Source organism: Podarcis liolepis (genome assembly GCF_965112155.1).
Source record: "Podarcis liolepis genome assembly, chromosome: 2".
Classification (NCBI taxonomy): Eukaryota; Metazoa; Chordata; class Lepidosauria; order Squamata; family Lacertidae; genus Podarcis; species Podarcis liolepis.
Window position 1 is genome coordinate 33,217,920 of NC_139555.1, and position 18,750 is coordinate 33,236,669.

At 49.5% G+C, this 18,750-nt stretch overlaps 1 protein-coding gene across 6 annotated transcripts in view; it reads right to left on the minus strand.

Moving 5' to 3' along the window:
* The window catches only part of SPATA20 (spermatogenesis associated 20), a 50,382-nt gene that overhangs the window by 6,765 nt on the left and 24,867 nt on the right, over nt 1-18,750 (minus strand). For all 6 annotated transcript variants that reach the window (XM_083487130.1, XM_083487133.1, XM_083487131.1 and 3 more), the window contains exons 13-15: nt 17,684-17,886; nt 15,750-15,949; nt 14,499-14,579 (exon numbers count right to left, since the gene is read on the minus strand). In XM_083487130.1, coding sequence (XP_083343256.1) covers nt 14,499-14,579; nt 15,750-15,949; nt 17,684-17,886 — 484 coding nt within the window. The remainder of the gene's footprint in view (nt 1-14,498; nt 14,580-15,749; nt 15,950-17,683; nt 17,887-18,750) is intronic.

Genomic DNA, 18,750 nt, shown 5'->3' on the forward strand with positions numbered 1-18,750 from the left:
TCTCCCCCCTCCATATGTTGGCAAATTCCTGGCTCATGATGGCTGTCAGTTACATCTACTCCTTGGGAAGTGGCAGAGTCCCCTTCATCACTCCCCCAAAGGATTCTCCTACTTACAACACAGACTATCTATTTTATTGTACTTGGATCCACCTAAACCAGGAAGAGGAACCTTGGTAAAGATTCCACCTGTTTCGCCCACATGACCTCCCTGGTGCATTCAGAGCATCTTCAAGAGTGATAACAGACACACACATCCCCACCCTGCACAAACTGGCCGTGTTTGTCTTTCTTTTCTTTTTTTTTATAAACTGTCACTTTCTCTCATTGGCTTTATCTTGAATTCCAGGGGTGATTAATTACCAATTCATGTCCAATCAGAAATTCATTAATTCATTTTTTTGCAGCCTCCCTGAGGTCCTCTTGCTCAGGCAGGATAAAGGAAAGCCACAGCATTAGCACTTGGTGGACAAAGGAGATAATGAAATCCTTCATAATTACCCATAGGCCATTAGCAGGGCAGGGAATAATAAACCAGAAAGCAAACTCCAGCCTGAAGCTGCCCACTGCCTGCCTTTTTCATTTTTGTGTCAGAATGGGGTGTGACACTGCCTTCCCTTTCCAACAGTGGGACCCCCTCAAATCCTGTCATTCGGAAGGACACATCACATCTGGAATAGAGAGGCACAGAACTCCCCCTAGTTTCAATATGCACTTTTGAAGTAGCAAAGCCACGCAGCAAAGCAAATTATTGTGTGCAGAGGGGAAAGAAATCCTCTGACAGATTATTCACGTTGTTTCAATGTTGTTCAGCACTTTTTTATTCCCTTGGCGGCGGCTTCTCCTCAGCGCCATTTTCATTCTTCTTTGCCCTCACAGACCTCAGCTTCGTTTGCTGTCACGCCGACCTTTAATCTGATTGGTTGTGGTGACGGGTGACCCGAGTGGTTTTGTTCGCCACTGTCCATGAGATCATCATGGGCTTGGGTCACCGTGACCATTAGGATGGTGGCAAGCGAGGCCATGGGGCTGTGAGGGAAAAGGAGAGGGAAGAATGGCAGCGAGGAGAGCAGCACAGCCAAGCAACACGCATCTGTCTTACAAATGATGTCAAAAATCACCCCAAACATGAGGCACTTTTCAAGGAAGACAAAACATGCCGTTTTCTGCCAAGGCTCAGGAGTAAGCAGCTGTCGGAGATGAGCCAGGCATCAAGGGCTGAGCCCAGAAATCAGAGCAGAGGGGCCGAAGCCAGCAGAAAGAGATAGGAATGGAACTGCCTAAAAATCTCGGTTAAGCTTATCTGCATGGATTTTTTTTTCCTAATTCCCATCTAACTCCTGAATCTAAATGGGAAGCAAGCACACACCGCCACCAGTTCCACTAAAAATACAAACCATTCTCACATGCAATATGCATTGCGTGGCGAGTTCCTGCCCGCCCCTGGTAGAATAATGACACATGACACAATTATTAAGGTTAATGGGCTAAAAAAGGCCACACCTTTATTAGTTACAGGTGATGAGCAGTATTGGTTTAGACATTGGACCTAACTGACTATATCTGACTCCAGCCCATCCGCTTGAAGTCTGGGAAGGGTTAACCACCAGTAGGGGGAGTCCTGCTGATGCACATCAACTAGGAGCTCCCCTGGGGTCACCGATAGGGGGCATGCCTTAGGCCCAAACCTCCCTAGGCTTTGGACAGGGCCATGCCCCCCAGAATCCTTTAATGGACTACCCTTCAATATGCGGGGCAGGTGATGGCACCACCTCCCCTCTTTCCATCTACAGTATTCCAATGCCTAACCACCAATACCCAGGAAGTTGTGATGATTTGCTATGAGGTAGGCAAAAACCAAGTGACTGGTGCCAATTTGCCAAGTGGAAAAATTCCTACCAGGTCCCTCAACGGTGACCAACTGAAGTCCATAGCAAGGTCAAGGAAAGAAAACCTTGAAGGGCGGGAGGGTGGGAAAAACCGGAGCAGCTGGAAGGCGGACAAAGACGGAAATCCCTGGCTGCATCCTGCCTTTAAGGGGCAGGCCACACCCCCAGAGCAACCCGATTGGCTGGCCAGGGGGTGACACAGCTGAGAATCCCCCAATTGTGCAGGGGCTGGCCTCCCACCCCCTGGGCATGTGGAGAGGCCGTGAAGCCCGCAATCCCACCTCCTCCTTAAGGCGGAAGTGGCTTTATTATTCAGATAATATACACATGTACGCTACAGGTTTCCTAAAGTAACCTGCCGCATAAACAAATACATACAACAGTGCATATGACTGTGTAAAAATATGTTGATCTTAAATATATTTTAAAAGCCATGCTGCAAAAATATAGTTCAGCATGGGGCTTGACTCTTCTTTATGTATAATACATGTTTCTTTTGACGTGTCAAGATTCTTTTATTTTGTCAGCAGCCGGGCTACTGAGTTCTGTACCAGCTGAGGTTTCAGCCCCAGGTACTGCAGTAATCCAACCTACAGACTACCAAGGAATAGACAACAGAAGTTAGGCTATCTCTGGCCAGATAGGGGCATAGCTGGGCCACCAGCTCCAGCCAATGGAAGGCACTTCATGCTGCTGAGGCCACCGGAGCCTCCATTTCAATTGTTTTCATTGATTTTGTATTTTTCTCAAGCTGGAGAAGTCGTGAAGTCCCCTACATCAACATTTCTGTCCCAAATATTTTTTTGCATGACATCTAGAAACCCTGGGCTTGGACCATCCGCACCCAGCACGTCAAAAGGATAGAGAGCTGCACCCCTGGTCAGGAAGACCTCTGGCAGTCCCAAGGGAGTGGAATAACAAATTGTATTTCACTTCAAAGCCTGGGCATGCCTCCCCATCTGCCAATTGGGGGCCCGATGAGTGCAATGTTAATGAAGTATGCAGGTGGGGGGAGAAAACCACCACCTCAGGTGACACAAAGGCTCAGTGCTCACTTTGCACCTGCCACTTCACTGGCGGACGTCATCCCTTCCTGCTCCCAATCTGCAGAGGAGATGCAACAGCTGGGCTTTGAGGACACAAGGCTGAGGTGTGCCATGCAGTTCCACCCTCCCATGCTGTCCCAGCGTAGAAAAAAATCCAGTCATCTTTCCAACACAGGGTATCTAAAGCAAAGTTGACTTCTCCTTTCCACCTTAGAATTGACTGTTTTCTTTCCACTCCAAGCAGGATGCCTCTACATTGTTTGGTGAGGCATTAATTACTATAATGACCAAATCAATTACATTCACCCTGGCAGGCTTAACCACCAGCACCTTGCTCCTACAGTGCAAGTAAGGATGTCAAGTAACATGCTGATATATATCTGTTTGACTTGCCTACACAAGCAAGCCCATCTCCGGGGGGAAGTGAGTCAGGGCTGCCTCATCACATGCAAGAAAATAAAAATAAAAAGATCAATGGAGCTGCAAAAAGAAAATGAAGACATCTTCCTAAATTTGCACCGCAGCCTGTCCACAAAAGGAGGATCAGTTCTTCCTAGACTGGGCAACAACGGCTGCTGCTGCACCACCTCTCTTTTTATGCCGTTCCCTTGCCTCCGGTTACACTTTCACCCACTTTCGTTCACAGGCTTTGCTGGAAAATTCTCAGTCACCTATCCCAGAGAGGGTAACGCCTAATGACACTGGAATAGCGGGACAGCTCAGTTCATTTATTTATATATTTAAAGGCATTTCTCAACCGCTTAACCTTTAAAATCTCTAAGTTAGTGTAACCATAAATGCAACCATAAAAAACAGTATTATAAGAACAGAGATTTTAAAAACGTCAGAGATCTAGTAATACGAGGGTCCAATTCTATGGGTCAGGGAAAGCCTGGGCAATAAGATAAGTCTTTACAAGATGTCTGAAGCAACTTCTGGGTGGTGTTTCGCATAAGGCAGAGGGAACGGCATTCCAGAGTGCAGGGGGCAATGGCAGAAAAAGCCTGTTTTGGGGTCACCACCCTGTGATATTCTGTAATGCTAAGCTGGCCAAAGTTCTCAGCATGCCCCGAATACTGTCAAACTGCCCCATTCTGTAGTTCCAGTTGCTCACTTTGATTGCTCGTGTGCCCGAGCAGCACTCCCGAATGCCATCACATTCCCAGTATTTTTGTTTACACTCTTCCTACTTGAACATTAAAATTCAGGCCAACGTGGCAACCTGGTGTTACATGGGCAGTTAGCAACATAGACAGTGACTATAGACAGTAAGCCAACTGTTGTTGTGTCCTTTAGGCTGCTGATTTCCCACAAAATGAAATAAGCAGTGAAGAGGCCAGACACGGGGCTGATGTGTGTGAAAATCCTGAGGGATTCCATTCTGAGCCAAGCCTTTACCCAGATCAGTTAGAACTAGTTTGCTCTTTGCCTGAAGGAATCTGTGCCCTGGTTCTATCTTTTCTTGTGCTATTACTGAGGATGGTCCCAATGCTGGTATTCTTGGCCGCTACACCAAATTACTACAAAAACTGGGAAACGAAGAGTTCATGGCATCTGTATTTTTCCCTCTGTTGGCAATGATTGAACTATGCACTTCTGAGGAACGATGAGGGGGTTGTGGGAGGGGAGAGAAGAAGGTGGAGATGACTTGTCTGCATTTTGCTCTGCTTGCAGGCTTCTTGGTCTCATCTGGTTGGCCACATCAGGAGACAGCATACTGGATTAGAGGGACCATTGGTCTGATCCAATTGTATTCTTATGATGATTCCTTTATGTTATGTTGATTGGACAATATGGTGAAAACATTGACCATGCAAATGGAGAGCCAGATGATGCCCTCTGAGAAGTTCCCAGGTCTGAACTCAAATATGGTAGTGTGGGTGGGGGGGGGAGCCTATGATGTGGAGGTACTCAGAAGGATGGAGAGCACGTTATCAAGAAAAAAGCCAGGGATCGTCACAGAAAAGATGGCTGCCACACTCTTTCCACCCATGTTGTTGTTGTTGTTTAGTCGTTTAGTCATGTCCGACTCTTCATGACCCCATGGACCAGAGCACGCCAGGCACTCCTGTCTTCCACTGCCTCCCGCAGTTTGGTTAAACTCATGCTGGTAGCTTCGAGAACACTGTCCAACCATCTCTTCCTCTGTCGTCCCCTTCTCCTTGTGCCCTCCATCTTTCCCAACATCAGGGCCTTTTCCAGGGAGTCTTCTCTTCTCATGAGGTGGCCAAAGTATTGGAGCCTCAGCTTCACGATCTGTCCTTCCAGTGAGCACTCAGGGCAGATTTCCTTAAGAATGAAGAGGTTTGATCTTCTTGCAGTCCATGGGATTCTCAAGAGTCTCCTCCAGCACCATAATTTAAAAGCATCAATTCTTTGGCGATCAGCCTTCTTTATGGTCCAGCTCTTACTTCCATACATCACTACTGGGAAAACCATAGCTTTAACTATACAGACCTTTGTTGGCAAGGTCCTTCCACCCATAGTCGCCCCCATAGTCTCCCCCCCAAGATAGGACTATACCAGAGGGAATCTCAGAAGCCCCACAGGGGAGGCAGATATGTCAAGAGAAGCTGTTGAAGAAAGAGGGTCTTATTTAAACCAGACAGTGGTGGAAGAATGAGGGTAATCTGCAGAGAGAGTGAGCCATTGGCTGATTCCAAGGTCAGACTTGCATGACAAAGCCAAGCCAAGTGGTGATCGCATGTAGCACCACTGGAGATCCCAATTTGTCCATTTAGTGGTACAAAAACTTAGGAAGCGCTTCATTTCTGCACATGCAGTTGTTTAGAGTGACGTGCCTTGGCCCAAGTCTCACTGTGATCACACCCCATGCTTAATCTTCTGATTCATTGCAGGCATGTTTCAATCCTGCATGCGATTAGGCCTCATGTTGTGAAGTCCGCTGCCAGTGCAACCCACCATCTGAAGCTTCCATGTTATGTTTCGTGGGTGGGTGGGTGGGCGGGCGGGCTGACTGCACCTTGTTTATGACTTTTGAGTAAGCAATTTGGGCTGATCTTTCTTTCACAGCAAAGTCACTACTGCTCCTCTGGACGGCCAGAAGGTGATGGCAGCATGTCACTGAAGCAGTTAGGGGAGGAAATGAGAGTCAATGACCACAGAGTGAAGTGGGGGTTCGTCCCCCCAAAGGTCCAGCCATCCAGGGAAAATACTCAAGGGGGGGGCAACATCCCCTTCCCTCACCCTATTCGTTATATGGAAGACAAATAGAGAAAGAGCTGCTGACAATCACAGCTTTCCCTTCCAAAGCTCTTTGCTGCAGTTAAGAGTAAATTGAATTAAACAGTGAGAATGGAATTTAATTTCCATGCTGTTTGATTTGATCATGCTCCCCTTCCGAGAGGCCTCCTCCGCTGGTTCATCATCTATCTTTGGGCCCCTCCCAGAACATGTACAGGTTGCAGGGAACAAAAAGCTGATACAGCTGTTGGGAAAGGGAGTAATTTATTAGCACTGGCAACGGCGGGCTCGGCTCCCCGCTGCAGACACGGCGCTTTCAAAGCTCCAAAGTGGGTCAGTGCTTTTAATCCTTCTCCGCCAAGGCAAAGGGAGAGGTGGAGCAGCAGCAGCAGCAGCAGCAGAGGTGGGAACAGGGCAGCAGCAAACAGCTCCAGGTACAGGGCAGGACAGGATTTGCTCCTCAGCCCCAGCGATGCCTAAGAGAGCACAGCATTCAGCTCAAGAGCAGCTACTTCAGACCACATTTCACATACAGTGGTACCCCGCAAGACGAATGCCTCGCAAGACGGAAAACCCGCAAGACGAAAGGGTTTTCTGTTTTGGAGGCGCTTCGCAAGACGAATTTCCCTATGGGCTTGCATCGCAAGACAAAAGCCCATAGGGAAATGCTGGCGGTCGGGAGCAAAGACTTTCGCCCACAGCCGGCCTTCAGAAGAGGACCTCTTCTGAAGGCCGGCGGGGGGCAAAAGTCTTTGCTCCCCCCCCGCCCGCCTTCCCCCCCCCCTGCCCCGGGCGATCTTAAAATGCTGGCGGGCGGGAGCGAAACGTTCGCTGCCGACCCCCAGCATTTTAAAATCTCCAAGGGACAGCAGAGAAGTCTCTGTCCTGGGGAGATTTTAAAATGCTGGGGGTCGGGAGCGAAGCGTTCGCTGCTGACCCCCAGCATTTTAAAATCTCCCCGTGTCCCGGGAAGGTTTTAAAATGCTGGGGGTCGGGAGCGAAGCGCTGCCAACCCCCAGCATTTTAAAATCTCCCCGTGTCCCGGGGAGGTTTTAAAATGCTGGGGGTCGGGAGCGAAGCGCTGCCGACCCCCAGCATTTTAAAATCTCCCCTTGTCCCGGGAAGGTTTTAAAATGCTGGGGGTCGGGAGCGAAGCGCTGCCGACCCCCAGCATTTTAAAATCTCCCCGTGTCCCGGGGAGGTTTTAAAATGCTGGGGGTCGGGAGCGAAGCGCTGCCGACCCCCAGCATTTTAAAATCTCCCCGTGTCCCGGGAAGGTTTTAAAATGCTGGGGGTCGGGAGCGAAGCGCTGCCGACCCCCAGCATTTTAAAATCTCCCCGTGTCCCGGGGAGGTTTTAAAATGCTGGGGGTCGGGAGCGAAGCGCTGCCGACCCCCAGCATTTTAAAATCTCCCCGTGTCCCTGCCCCAGCCGCCCCACTTCGGAAAGCTGTTCCGAAGCGGGGAGGGGGGGCGGGGACACCTGCCCCAGCCGCCCCACTTCGGAAAGCTGTTCCGAAGCGGGGCGGGGGGGCAGGGACACCTGCCCCAGCCGCCCCACTTTGGAAAGCTGTTCCGAAGCGGGGGGGGCGGGGACACCTGCCCCAGCCGCCCCACTTCGGAAAGCTGTTCCGAAGCGGGGAGGGGGGGCGGGGACACCTGCCCCAGCCGCCCCACTTCGGAAAGCTGTTCCTAAGCGGGGAGGGGGGGCGGGGACACCTGCCCCAGCCGCCCCACTTCGGAAAGCTGTTCCGAAGCGGGGCGGGGGGGCGGGGACACCTGCCCCAGCCGCCCCACTTCGGAAAGCTGTTCCGAAGCGGGGAGGGGGGGCGGGGACACCTGCCCCAGCCGCCCCACTTCGGAAAGCTGTTCCGAAGCGGGGCGGGGGGCGGGAACACCTTCTGAAGGCGGGCAGGGGGTGAAAGTCTTTGTCCCCCCTGCCTGCCTTCCCAGGGGCTTTTAAATCGCCCCGGACAGCAGAGAAGTCCTCCGCTGTCCGGGGCGATTTTATAATGCCGCCCGCCAACATTTTAAGATCGCCCCGGACAGCGGAGAAGTCCTCCGCTGTCCCAGGGTTTTTTAAAATGCTGGGGGTGGGAAGAAAAGCCCTTGTCCCCCCCCCCCCAGACTTCAGAAGAGGTCCGGGGACAGACTGTCCCCGGACCTGGTCTGAAGGCGGTTTCCCTAGGAACGCATTAATTGATTTTCAATGCATTCCTATGGGAAACCGTGCATCGCAAGACGAAAAAACCGCAAGACGAAGAGACTTGCGGAACGAATTCATTTTGTCTTGCGAGGCACCACTGTACAGTCAGTTGTGCTGGACCGCTCCTGGAAGCCTATCTTAGAATAGCACTGTTCTTTCTCTTTATCTCCCTTGCGGAAGATAAGGTCTTTTGATGGCTACTAGTCACAATGGCTACGTTCTCCCTCCAGTGCTGGAGACAGTATGCTTCTGGGCGCCAGTTGCAGGGAATCACAAGCGGAGAGAACACTCTTGTGTTCGAATCCCGCTCTCTCGGGCCTCCTATGGGCATCGGCTTGGCCGCTGTGAGAACAGGATGCCGGACGAGGTGGGTCTTGGGCCTGACTCAGCAGGCCTCTTCTTACGCCCTCACACACATTTGTATTGTATTCTTTTTGTATAGTACAGTGGTACCTTGGTTCTCAAACGCCTTGGTACTCAAACAACTTGGAACCCAAACATTGCAAACCCAGAAGTAAGTGTTCCAGTTTGTGATCTTTTTCCAGAAGCCAAACATGCTCTATTTTGAGTGTTACGCTTCCAATTTGAGGGCCACACTTCCATTTTGAGTGCTACACTGAGTTCTGTCTGTTTTTGCTATTTATTTTGCATTTTTGTTTTTGCGGCTCTTTTTGTTTTGTTTTTGTGACTGTGTGGAAACCCAGTTCAGCTACTGATTGATTGATTGATTGTGTGACTGCAGAACATTGTTTATTGCTTTCTTTTATGGTATCGTTAGATAGTAATATTCATGTTAAATTGCTGTTTTAGGGGTTGTTTTTAAAAGTCTGGAACAGATTAATTCAGTTTGCATTACTTTCTATGGGAAAGCGCACCTTGGTTTTAGAATGCTTTGGTTTTGGAATGGACTTCCGGAACAGATTAAGTTTGAGAACCAAGGTACCACTGTACTCAGAACAGCTTAGCTTACACATGGCTTGTACCATTTTTATCCTCACACCAGCTTCGTGAGGCAAATTAGGCTAAGGAAGGATGCGATTGGCTCAAGAAGCCATGATTGGTTCAAGTCCACCAGCAGGGATTGATTTGGTCTGTCTGTTTTGGAAAGGATTGGTATTGTGGCAGCGGGTGAAGCTGTGGCGTTAACTCCCGATTTTGTGGGAATTGTATTGTTATGATTGGTTCTGAGGCTTGAGTGGCAAAGGGAGAGCAACTGTGAAGGCAGATTGTTACGCAACTGCAGACACATCTCCAGATCTGTGGGCCTTAAGGCAATTTCAAATGTTTTGTTCTTCTCACACTTTGAACACCCCTATAAGGAAGCACACAGAAAAGAGCCAAAAGGTCTCAGGTGTCTGTAAGGTTTTCGAAATTCTATATGTACTGCTCCATGTAGAGACTGGGGACGAAAGTTCCTGACACCAACACCTTGGTATATAGCTCCCTAGTACAATAAGCCAAATGCCCGTGAACATATAACTCAATAGAAGTAAACAGGTCTCAAGCAGGTAGGGTCACGGGTTTCTATGGCTTGCTTATGAATTTCTGGCCCTTTGACTGCTTATTGCCACTTGCGGAGGAGACCCAACATCAGGCAAATTCACACAACCACCAGCTTCCCCAATCTTTCTCCACCCCAGTTTCATTCAACGTGGCATGTTCTTCAGTAAGGAAGGTATCAGTCATAAGGAGGCGGGATGCAGCCTAGCAAATGTGACAGCTGCTGGAAGAGCCAGCTGCCATCAAAACGTAAGAGTCCCACTGGATCAGTCTAAAGGTCCATCTAAGGTGATATCCTGTTCTCACGGTCGTCAACCTGATGCCTAAGGCAAGACCAAGGCAGTAGCTGAGCACAACAGCATCCTGGGAAGCCCATAAGCAGGGACCTGAGATGCCACCTTACAGGCCACACACTAAAATATAGGAGGAATCGAGATACTAAAGCTCTGCTGATACATCTCCCCACCGCCACCCTCATGGTTTACTCAGGCAAAAATAAATCAGCCTTGAAAATACAGGAAGTTGAGGGGACTTAGTGTTTTTTTGTTTCAATGGAAGCCGCCCAGAGTGGCTGGGGAAACCCAGCCAGATGGGCGGGGTACAAATAATAAATTATTATTATTATTATTATTATTATTATTATTATTATTACTACTACTACTTCTGGGGGTTTGTCACTCATGTTAAGGCTTCATAGTGTTAAAAGCTGGCCAAGGAGTCTGCCTATGTGTTCACATACAAATAATCCTTGTGCTGCATTCCTAAAAGCTCTGGGGAGGACCTCAAAGTAAGAGCAGCGCTGGAGGCTGCCTGTGGAGATCCTCAGAGCCACATTATAGATACAGGAAGCCCCGTCTCAGGCGCTCCCGCGCTTTGAGGTCCTCCCAAGGGCTTTGGGGGAGTGTGGGCAGCCCAGGAGGCTATGGGATGGAATCAGCACAAGGGTTGTTTTTAGCAAAACACACAAACACCTCAGCACCCCATCGCGTCATGAAGCCTTAAGGCAGAGGTGGGAAACTCCTGGCCCACGGGCCTAATGTAGTCCACCACGCCTGGCCATTTGGCCTGTGCCAACTATCAGCTGGGCTTTCATAGCCTCACCTTCCTGTCAAGCGTGGCCTGCGGGAGGTGGTGGGGATAAGGATCTATCCCATTGGTCGGATCCAGTTCCCCACCGTAGACTTAAATAAGTGACAAGCCTCTGCTGCATGAAAGCTTCACTGATGTTCCTCCCTTCAACCCCAAAAGAGGCAAAAAAATTGACTTACTTTTTTGGGTGCAGAGTAAAGCATTTGGCAAAAGGGGAGAGCTGGGTTGTGCCTACGAATCTGGCGCAAAGAATGGTTTTCTGAGATGTCCGGCTGCTCAGTCCCCTTGCCTCTTTTCAGGGATCCCAGTATCTCCCCTGCCCTCCATCTGTCCCCAGCAATTCCACTGCCCCAAACAGCTGACACCTTTACCACCTCTTTTCCTCCCCCTGCTGCACGTCACCGGCAGGCAAAATAAAATGGAATGGTGAGATGCTCCAAATAATGCAGCCAAAGCAACTGACAGCAACATGCAGGATTTATCCCAAGCTGCTGGAGCAGAGCTTTCTTCAAGCAGAATCTGGCCCACAGAAGAAACCAAGACACTGGCAAACCTGAAGCACAAATAAACAGACTGACATATCCTGGGACACCCTAACTGGTATTAAATAAAAAAGCCTCTGCAATCAAAAGCCCAAGCCTAATGCATTTAACCACCGCTCTCGTGTATCCTCTCTTCAGAGGAGGGAAATAAACTCTGCAGTCAACAGTCTGCCTGTTGTCATCCAAACCGTCCATTTTGCTAAGGAAAAGAGGACATTTTCCTGCATAGAATTTGTGTCAGCTGTATGACTCCAGATGCGTGGGCAATCCAAGGATGACAGCTGGGCGAGACGCAGGCCACAGCAACGTGTGCTTAGCCCCCCAGAGAGGAAGTGCTGAGAACCCCATGCTAAAGCATATGTGGCAGCCGTCGGAACAACCTGCTTCCCAGGCAGGGGCCAAAAGACAAAGCTGCTGATGTTGCCACTGTTAGATGAAAGCAGCCCCTGCAGTATGAGACACCGCAGCCTTTACCTTGGAGAAAGAAGGGGAAGCGAGCTGGAAGGGAGTGTCTGGGAGGTAGTATTTATCCAACAAAGGCAAGAGGGCAAGGAGATCAAGGAGAAGAAGGACAGAGAGAAGCAAAGAGACATAAACAACCCAAGGCCTTCTTCATACTGCAAGGATTTCATCCCACGGTAGTCAAGGCAAGCAGCTTTGCTTGGAGCCTACAGATCAAGCAGAGTGCTACACCCCAATCCGAAGGCAGGCAAATTTTGACTTGTGTGTGTCTCTCCCTCGCTTGCCTAGCAAATAGCTTCATGGAGTGCACAAATTCAGCTTCAGAAAAGTTCGCTGCCTTTGCAGACGTTTCAGCGTTTGCCAGTTTTCACACAGTCCTTAAAGGATTCTGCCAGGAGGCACAGCTTGTCGAGCACAACAGGACGCGGCAAAACAGCCATGTGGCGGAGACAGAGCTTCTGCAGTCCCCACTTCCAGGAGTCTCTGTGTTTTTCAGTGACCTCCAGAAACCCAATCCTGGGGGGAGAAACATCTAAAATCCGTAACTAACAGTGCAACCCTTTGCCTTCATTTCTGCAACATCTACTGGTCACAGAATCTGGCCCTCCTTATTAAGTTGATGGCAGCTTCAATGTTCAAAACTCCCATTGTTCTAGGCACATTTTGCAACAGGGAATTTCATTAGCGCGAGCAGTTTCTGGGCTCTGGGTACAGTACTGCATCTAAGATATCAAATTAAAACTGCAGAGTAGAAGGAAAGGAGGACCTTTTCCTGCCTCCCCACTTCCAGCTACTCTCCGAAGACTGGAGAAGAGACCCTCTTAGGAATATTAGTGGGGTGGGCAGGGGAAGGAGCAGACCATGTGAAAAACGAACGTAATATTTTAGCTGCAGTTCATTCGTTTTCAGCTTTGTATTCTTGTTATTATAAAGCATGCCTAGACATTCCATTGCTGTGCCCATAACCTAGGTTTAAGGTGCCATTGAGCTCCGAGCTTTCATTTCTCAGTTTCTAACACTGGGCAGTTTCACAAGGGTTGTCTGGAGGTGCGAGGAATTAAAGGCACTTACTCTAAGCAGGCTGCTTTGGTAAGCAGACCAAATAGGTGCCTGGTTGATAGCTCTGAAAAGAGCCACTCTGGGGTGGGGCTTTTCATCTCATACATGGGTCTGCAGGCTAGCACGCTGGCTAAGAAATAAATCACATTGTCTTGAGTGCTCATTCTTCTTATAGTCTTCAGTCTAGGGGGCTGGAGCTCTTGTGGGCAGGCCAGCGACAACATCCCCTGCCATTGTAACCCCACCATTTCTGTCAACCAAACACAGCACTTCCTTGGGTTGTTGGCAGTGATCAGTTATACGCCCTGCCATCTTTTTGGTCCCTATGGTCAGCTAGCCTGTATCCAGCCTGCCCCCCCCCCCGATTCCCCCCCCCCCGAATCTTCTTTTTACAAACATTAATTTTTTACTGGTAACAAAAGAATCCAACGCAGACATACAAACACAGGTTGTAGGCTAGACAGCCATAATAGCTACGTTTGCCACACATTTGAAGAGATAATACTAGGGTACTGACTGATCTTCTACAAAGAAATGGACATCGCTGTACGGATTTCAAATATCACCCCTCAACATACTGTTCACCTTGATTGCATCAAGCCAAATAACCTCTCCAAAAAGACATTTGAAAACCAGAAAGCCTGGGCCCCTCTGGCTTTGAACTGATGTATGAAATAAAAGGTCTACATCAAACGTGTCTTGTGTGACTTCCAACAAGGCTAAGCACGAGACCCTATCATGCCACCTACATACTGTACTTTTCTTGGTGCCCTTCCAATCATGTAAAATTTCCACGAGTGGCAATAACTGGATGAGTTCTCCGCACAATAGTGTTATTCTGCTCCCCAAATCCTGGATCTTCTAATTCAGGGGTCAGCAAACTTTTCCAGCAGGGGGCTGGTCCACTGTCCCTCAGACCTTGTGGGGGGCAGGATTATTTTTTGGGGGGGGGAGGGGAGAACGAATTCCTATGCCCCACAAATAACCCAGAGATGCATTTTAAATAAAAGCGCACATTCTACTCATGTAAAAACACACTGATTCCAGGACCATCCGTGGGCCGGATTTAGAAGGCGATTGGGCTGGATCCAGCCCCCGGGCCTTAGTTTGCCTACCCATCTTCTAATATATTTATTCAACTTCAGGTGCAAGAAACCTCAGGCCCTCCATAACAACAACTCCCATAATCCCTGGCCATTGGTCATGCTTGCTGGGGTTGATTGAGGCTGCGGTCCAGCAACATATGTACGGCCGCTGACCCTGCTTTGCCTCTCTCTAACCATCCATCAGTTTGCCCATCAGACCTGACCTAGTGAGGAATCTTGTGGCTCTTTGTTGCTCTAAGGACCTGCTCCTTCTGGGACCTCCCCTTAACTAGCCTTGACTTTGTGAAGGTCACCTTCGTCTCGGTCACCGACATCCTGAAAGTGAAAACACCTGGGCCAGAAGACCCAGAAGAAGCACAAAAGAGGGAGGAGCCAGCTGTCCGCTGGTGGGTCTTACCCTGTTTGGAGTGTACGTGGAATAATAGCAGTGCAGCAGCTCTCTGGTGTCTTCTCCTGCTGGGTCACCACAGATAACAACCTGCCCAGAGAATAAAGCAGAATTAAGGATGTGCTCCAAATACTTCTTTAAAGAGCAAAGAAAACAAAACAGGTGGGAAAACACCTCTGCAGAAAACGATGACCTATACTCTGCTCACAAGCAGTGGTGAAACATGTTGCCATGGGTCTTCCAGGGCCCATCGCAGGTGACTCTCTCAGTGTGCATGTGCAAGGGGCCTGTTCTATTTCTGGGCTGAATGCCTCAAACCTTTCAACCGGTAAGACTCAGGAGGGATCCAACCAACTCCCAGTAGGAGAAAAGCCAAAACAAAGGCCGAGGGACCCTCCCTCTCCACCCTTCCCCCCGTACACCCTTTATTTTAAGGTTACGTTTATATTATTGGATCAGATTGTTCTAAGGTATGTGATCTTTGTTGTACATTTGGTAGTTTCTTCAGCTTGTAAACTGCCTTGTGTGCAGTGATATAGAAAGACGGTATACAAACTGGGTTGGCTGAATCCAGCCCAGAATGTATATACAGTGGTACCTCTGGTTGCAAATGGGATCAATTCCAGAGGCCCTTTTGCAACATGAAAAGAGTGCAACCCACAGCGGTGCATGTGCGCACGCGCGGGTTGCGATTCGTGGCTTCTGCGCATGTGCGTGATGTCATTTTTGTGCGCATGCGTGAGCGGCGAAACACAGAAGTAACCTTTTCTGGTACTTCTGGGTCGCCACAGGACGTAACCTGAAAGAACGTAACATGAAGCAGACGTAACATGAGGTATGACTGTATTGAAGTTCTTCTCTTGAAGGGCAAAAGACTGGATAGCTCAGTTGGTTACAGCGTGGTGCTGATAATGCTAAGGTTGCAGGTTCAATCTCTGTATGAATAGCTGCATATTCCCGCATTGCAGGGGGCTGGACTAGTTGGGTCCAACTCTCTTGATCCTATGAACTTAAAAAATATGAGAACATCCCTGCTGGCTCAGGCCAAAGGAGGGAGAAATGGCGGGGGGTGTTAAATGGTGGGAACCGGGGGTGGGTAAGGGAGAATGGTCTCCCCTTTCCACCCTGACTTTAACCACTTTGGAAGGGGGAGCAAGGATGCTGGCAATCTCCTCTGGCTATCTTCCTGTGGAGTAGAGGCTGGGGAGTGCCAGAGGATCCCCCCACCCCTTAACATTAAGGAGGAGCCCAAAAAGTTACCTGCTTCAGGGTCCGGTGGAAGGCTGCAGCGGATCGGGCCATCTCTGGGAGGACCACAGGGATTTTCAGCAGCCTCTCCGAGAAGGCAGCCAGGATCTGCCCCGCTTTCTTCACCCATTCCTTGTGGCCGGTGTAGCTGGCTGCCCGCAGAAGGTTAGTAACAGCAATAGAGTTGGGGCAGGGCTCTGCGCCATCTTGATCTGAAAGTGTGGGGCAGGAGAAACAGTAGTCAAGTCACCCAGAGCGCATGAGCTTTCTGCTTGCAAATTCACAGGCCGTAAAGGAGCAGGGGTCACCAGCCTGTCCGTGGCCAAGGACATTTGAACTTGAGGCTCTCAAACCCCAGAGCTGATCTGCAACCCTGCTAAGTGGCATTTCAGAAGCCCTGGGACAATATGAAATCTGTGACCCTTTGTGCAGGTAAGGTAAAGGGACCCCTGACCACTAGGTCCAGTTGTGGCCGACTCTGGGGTTGCGGCGCTTATCTCACTTTATTGGCCAAGGGAGCTGGCGTACAGCTTCCAGGTCCTGTGGCCAGCATGACTAAGCCACTTCTGGTGAACCAGAGCAGTGCACGGAAATGCCGTTTACCTTCCCACCGGAGCGGTACCTATTTATCTACTTGCACTTTGACGTGCTTTCGAACTGCTAGGTTGGCAGGAGCTGGGACCGGGCAACGGGAGCTCACCCTGTGGCAGGGATTTGAACCGCCGATCTTCTGATCGGCAAGTCCTAGGCTCTGTGGTTTAACCCACAGCGCCACCCGCGTCCCATTTTGCGCAGGTACTTAGGAGTAAATAGCTCTGAATTCTGTGCGACTTATTGCCAAGCAAACAGGCACAGGACAGGGCTATTACATCCCAGCCTAACTTTAAAGCAGTTGCTTTCTGACCTTAGCGGGCAAGTGGTCCTGTCTCCCATGTCCCTCTTAGCTGTTGGGCAATCGCCTTCCCAATCTGTGACATCAGAGAAGCTAAGCCAACAGCCAGCCTCTGAACCTCACCTACCGTGTACATATACGCTGCAAATCAGGTCGCCCCACTCAGCACTGAACACCGACAGCCTGTAGGTTGTGAGCATGCTAATGTAGCATAGAGAAGCCGCAGTGTGATAAATGCACAAGGCAAGCGGGCTAAACCACCAAGCCTGTGGTGCCTTCTCAGAGTGTGTGTCTACAGCAGGCAAGAGAGATGCTCGGCTGATGCACATCTCTGCACCAACCCACGCACCAGGCTTGAAACTCCAGCGCTTGTATCTTTGAAGGCTGGAAAGTGGGGCAAGAGGTGGGGTTGTGGATTGAGGAGACATTTCCCTTAGGCAAGGCTTCACGATAGCCTCAGGAGATGGATGTGGGCTTATACCTAGCACAGAAACCCGTTTTACGATTTGTTTGTTTTTAAGCACAGGCACTGGAAACACCAGGAAAGGACCTGTCAGCATTTCCATATGACCCTACTCAATAGTTTTAAAGTTAGACCTAGCTGGATGGATTGGTCTTTTCCACTGTATACTGGTACCTCGGGTTAAGAGCTTAATTCGTTCTGGAGGCCTGTTCTTAACCTGAAACTGTTCTTAACCTGAAGCACCACTTTAGCTAATGGGGCCTCCCACTGCCGCCACGCCTCCGCCATGCAATTTCTGTTCTCATCCTGAAGCAAAGTTCTTAACCCGAGGTACTAATTCTGGGTTAGCGGAGTCTGTAACCTGAAGCGTATGTAACCCGAGGTACCACTGTATTGCTGTTGAACCTATTTCCATAAGGGAGAGCGTCAGCTGTTTATGGTATGTTTGTAGATTGTCAGAAAGCAATCCATACATTAATAAAATATTTTTAAAACAAAAAACCCGGATATTTGATTAAGGCTCTCGCTCAGCCACTCGGGGGGGGGGGGGGTTCATGCCCGACGGTCTCGTCTCTGAGGAGAAACACATACCATCCTTCATGCGCAGGAGCAAGGAAGGGTCGCCAGCCTCCGTGGAGAAGTAGGCGAAACCCTTTGGATCCCAGAAAAGCTCGTCTTGCTTGTGCTGCAGCTGCACAGCCCACTCCAACCAGTTCGGGTCCAGCGAGGCCTCGTAAAGGTCAAAGAGCGCTTGGATGACGAAGACGTAGTCCTCCAGGAAGCCATGGATGGAGCTGCACAAGGCCACAAGAATGCAATGGAGCCGCATCATCTTAAAATAAGTTTGTTGTTTAACTAACATAATGAGCACGGCAGGTGGAGGGCATCCACTCTCATGCTATCCCAATGTATTATCTTAGCTAATAGCTGCCCCCAGCCAGCATGGCTAATAATAATAATAATAATAATAATAATAATAATAATAATAATTTATTTATATCCCGCCCTCCCCAGCCAAAGCTGGGCTCAGGGCGGCTAACAACAATAAAACAGTACAAAAGTACAGCACAAACAACACTCTAAAATCATTCATTATAAAATTAATACTTTAAAAATACATGGATGGTTGGTTTTTAATGCTCTTTCTTTTGTTTCGCCTGCAATGTTTGGGAAAGACAGCATAGCCAGTTAAAGAACACTGGAGGGGAATCTATTGGACTGCCCTGGCCAGTGGTGAGGGGTGACGGGAGTCGTAGTCCAACAACGTACAGAGGGTCACGAGTCCCCCATCCTTTGCGTAGAGGCTTCTGCCTTCCCAGTCATAAACAGTGGGATGGCAAAGCCCTTTCAGAGGTAGGCTCCCAGTACGTTTCCGAGCACAATTCAAAGTGTTGGTGCTGAGCTTTAAAGCCCTAAACAGCCTTGGTCCAGTATACCTGAAGGAGAGTCTCCACCCCCATTGTTCTGCCCGGAGGGCCTTCTGGCGGTCCCCTCACTGCAAGAAGCCAAGTTACAGGGAACCAGGCAGAGGGCTTTCTCGGTAGTGGCACCCGCCCTGTGGAACACCCTCCCACCAGATGTCAAAGAGAACAACAACTACCGGACTTTTAGAAGACATCTGAAGGCAGCCCTGTTTAGGGAAGCTTTTAATGTTTAAT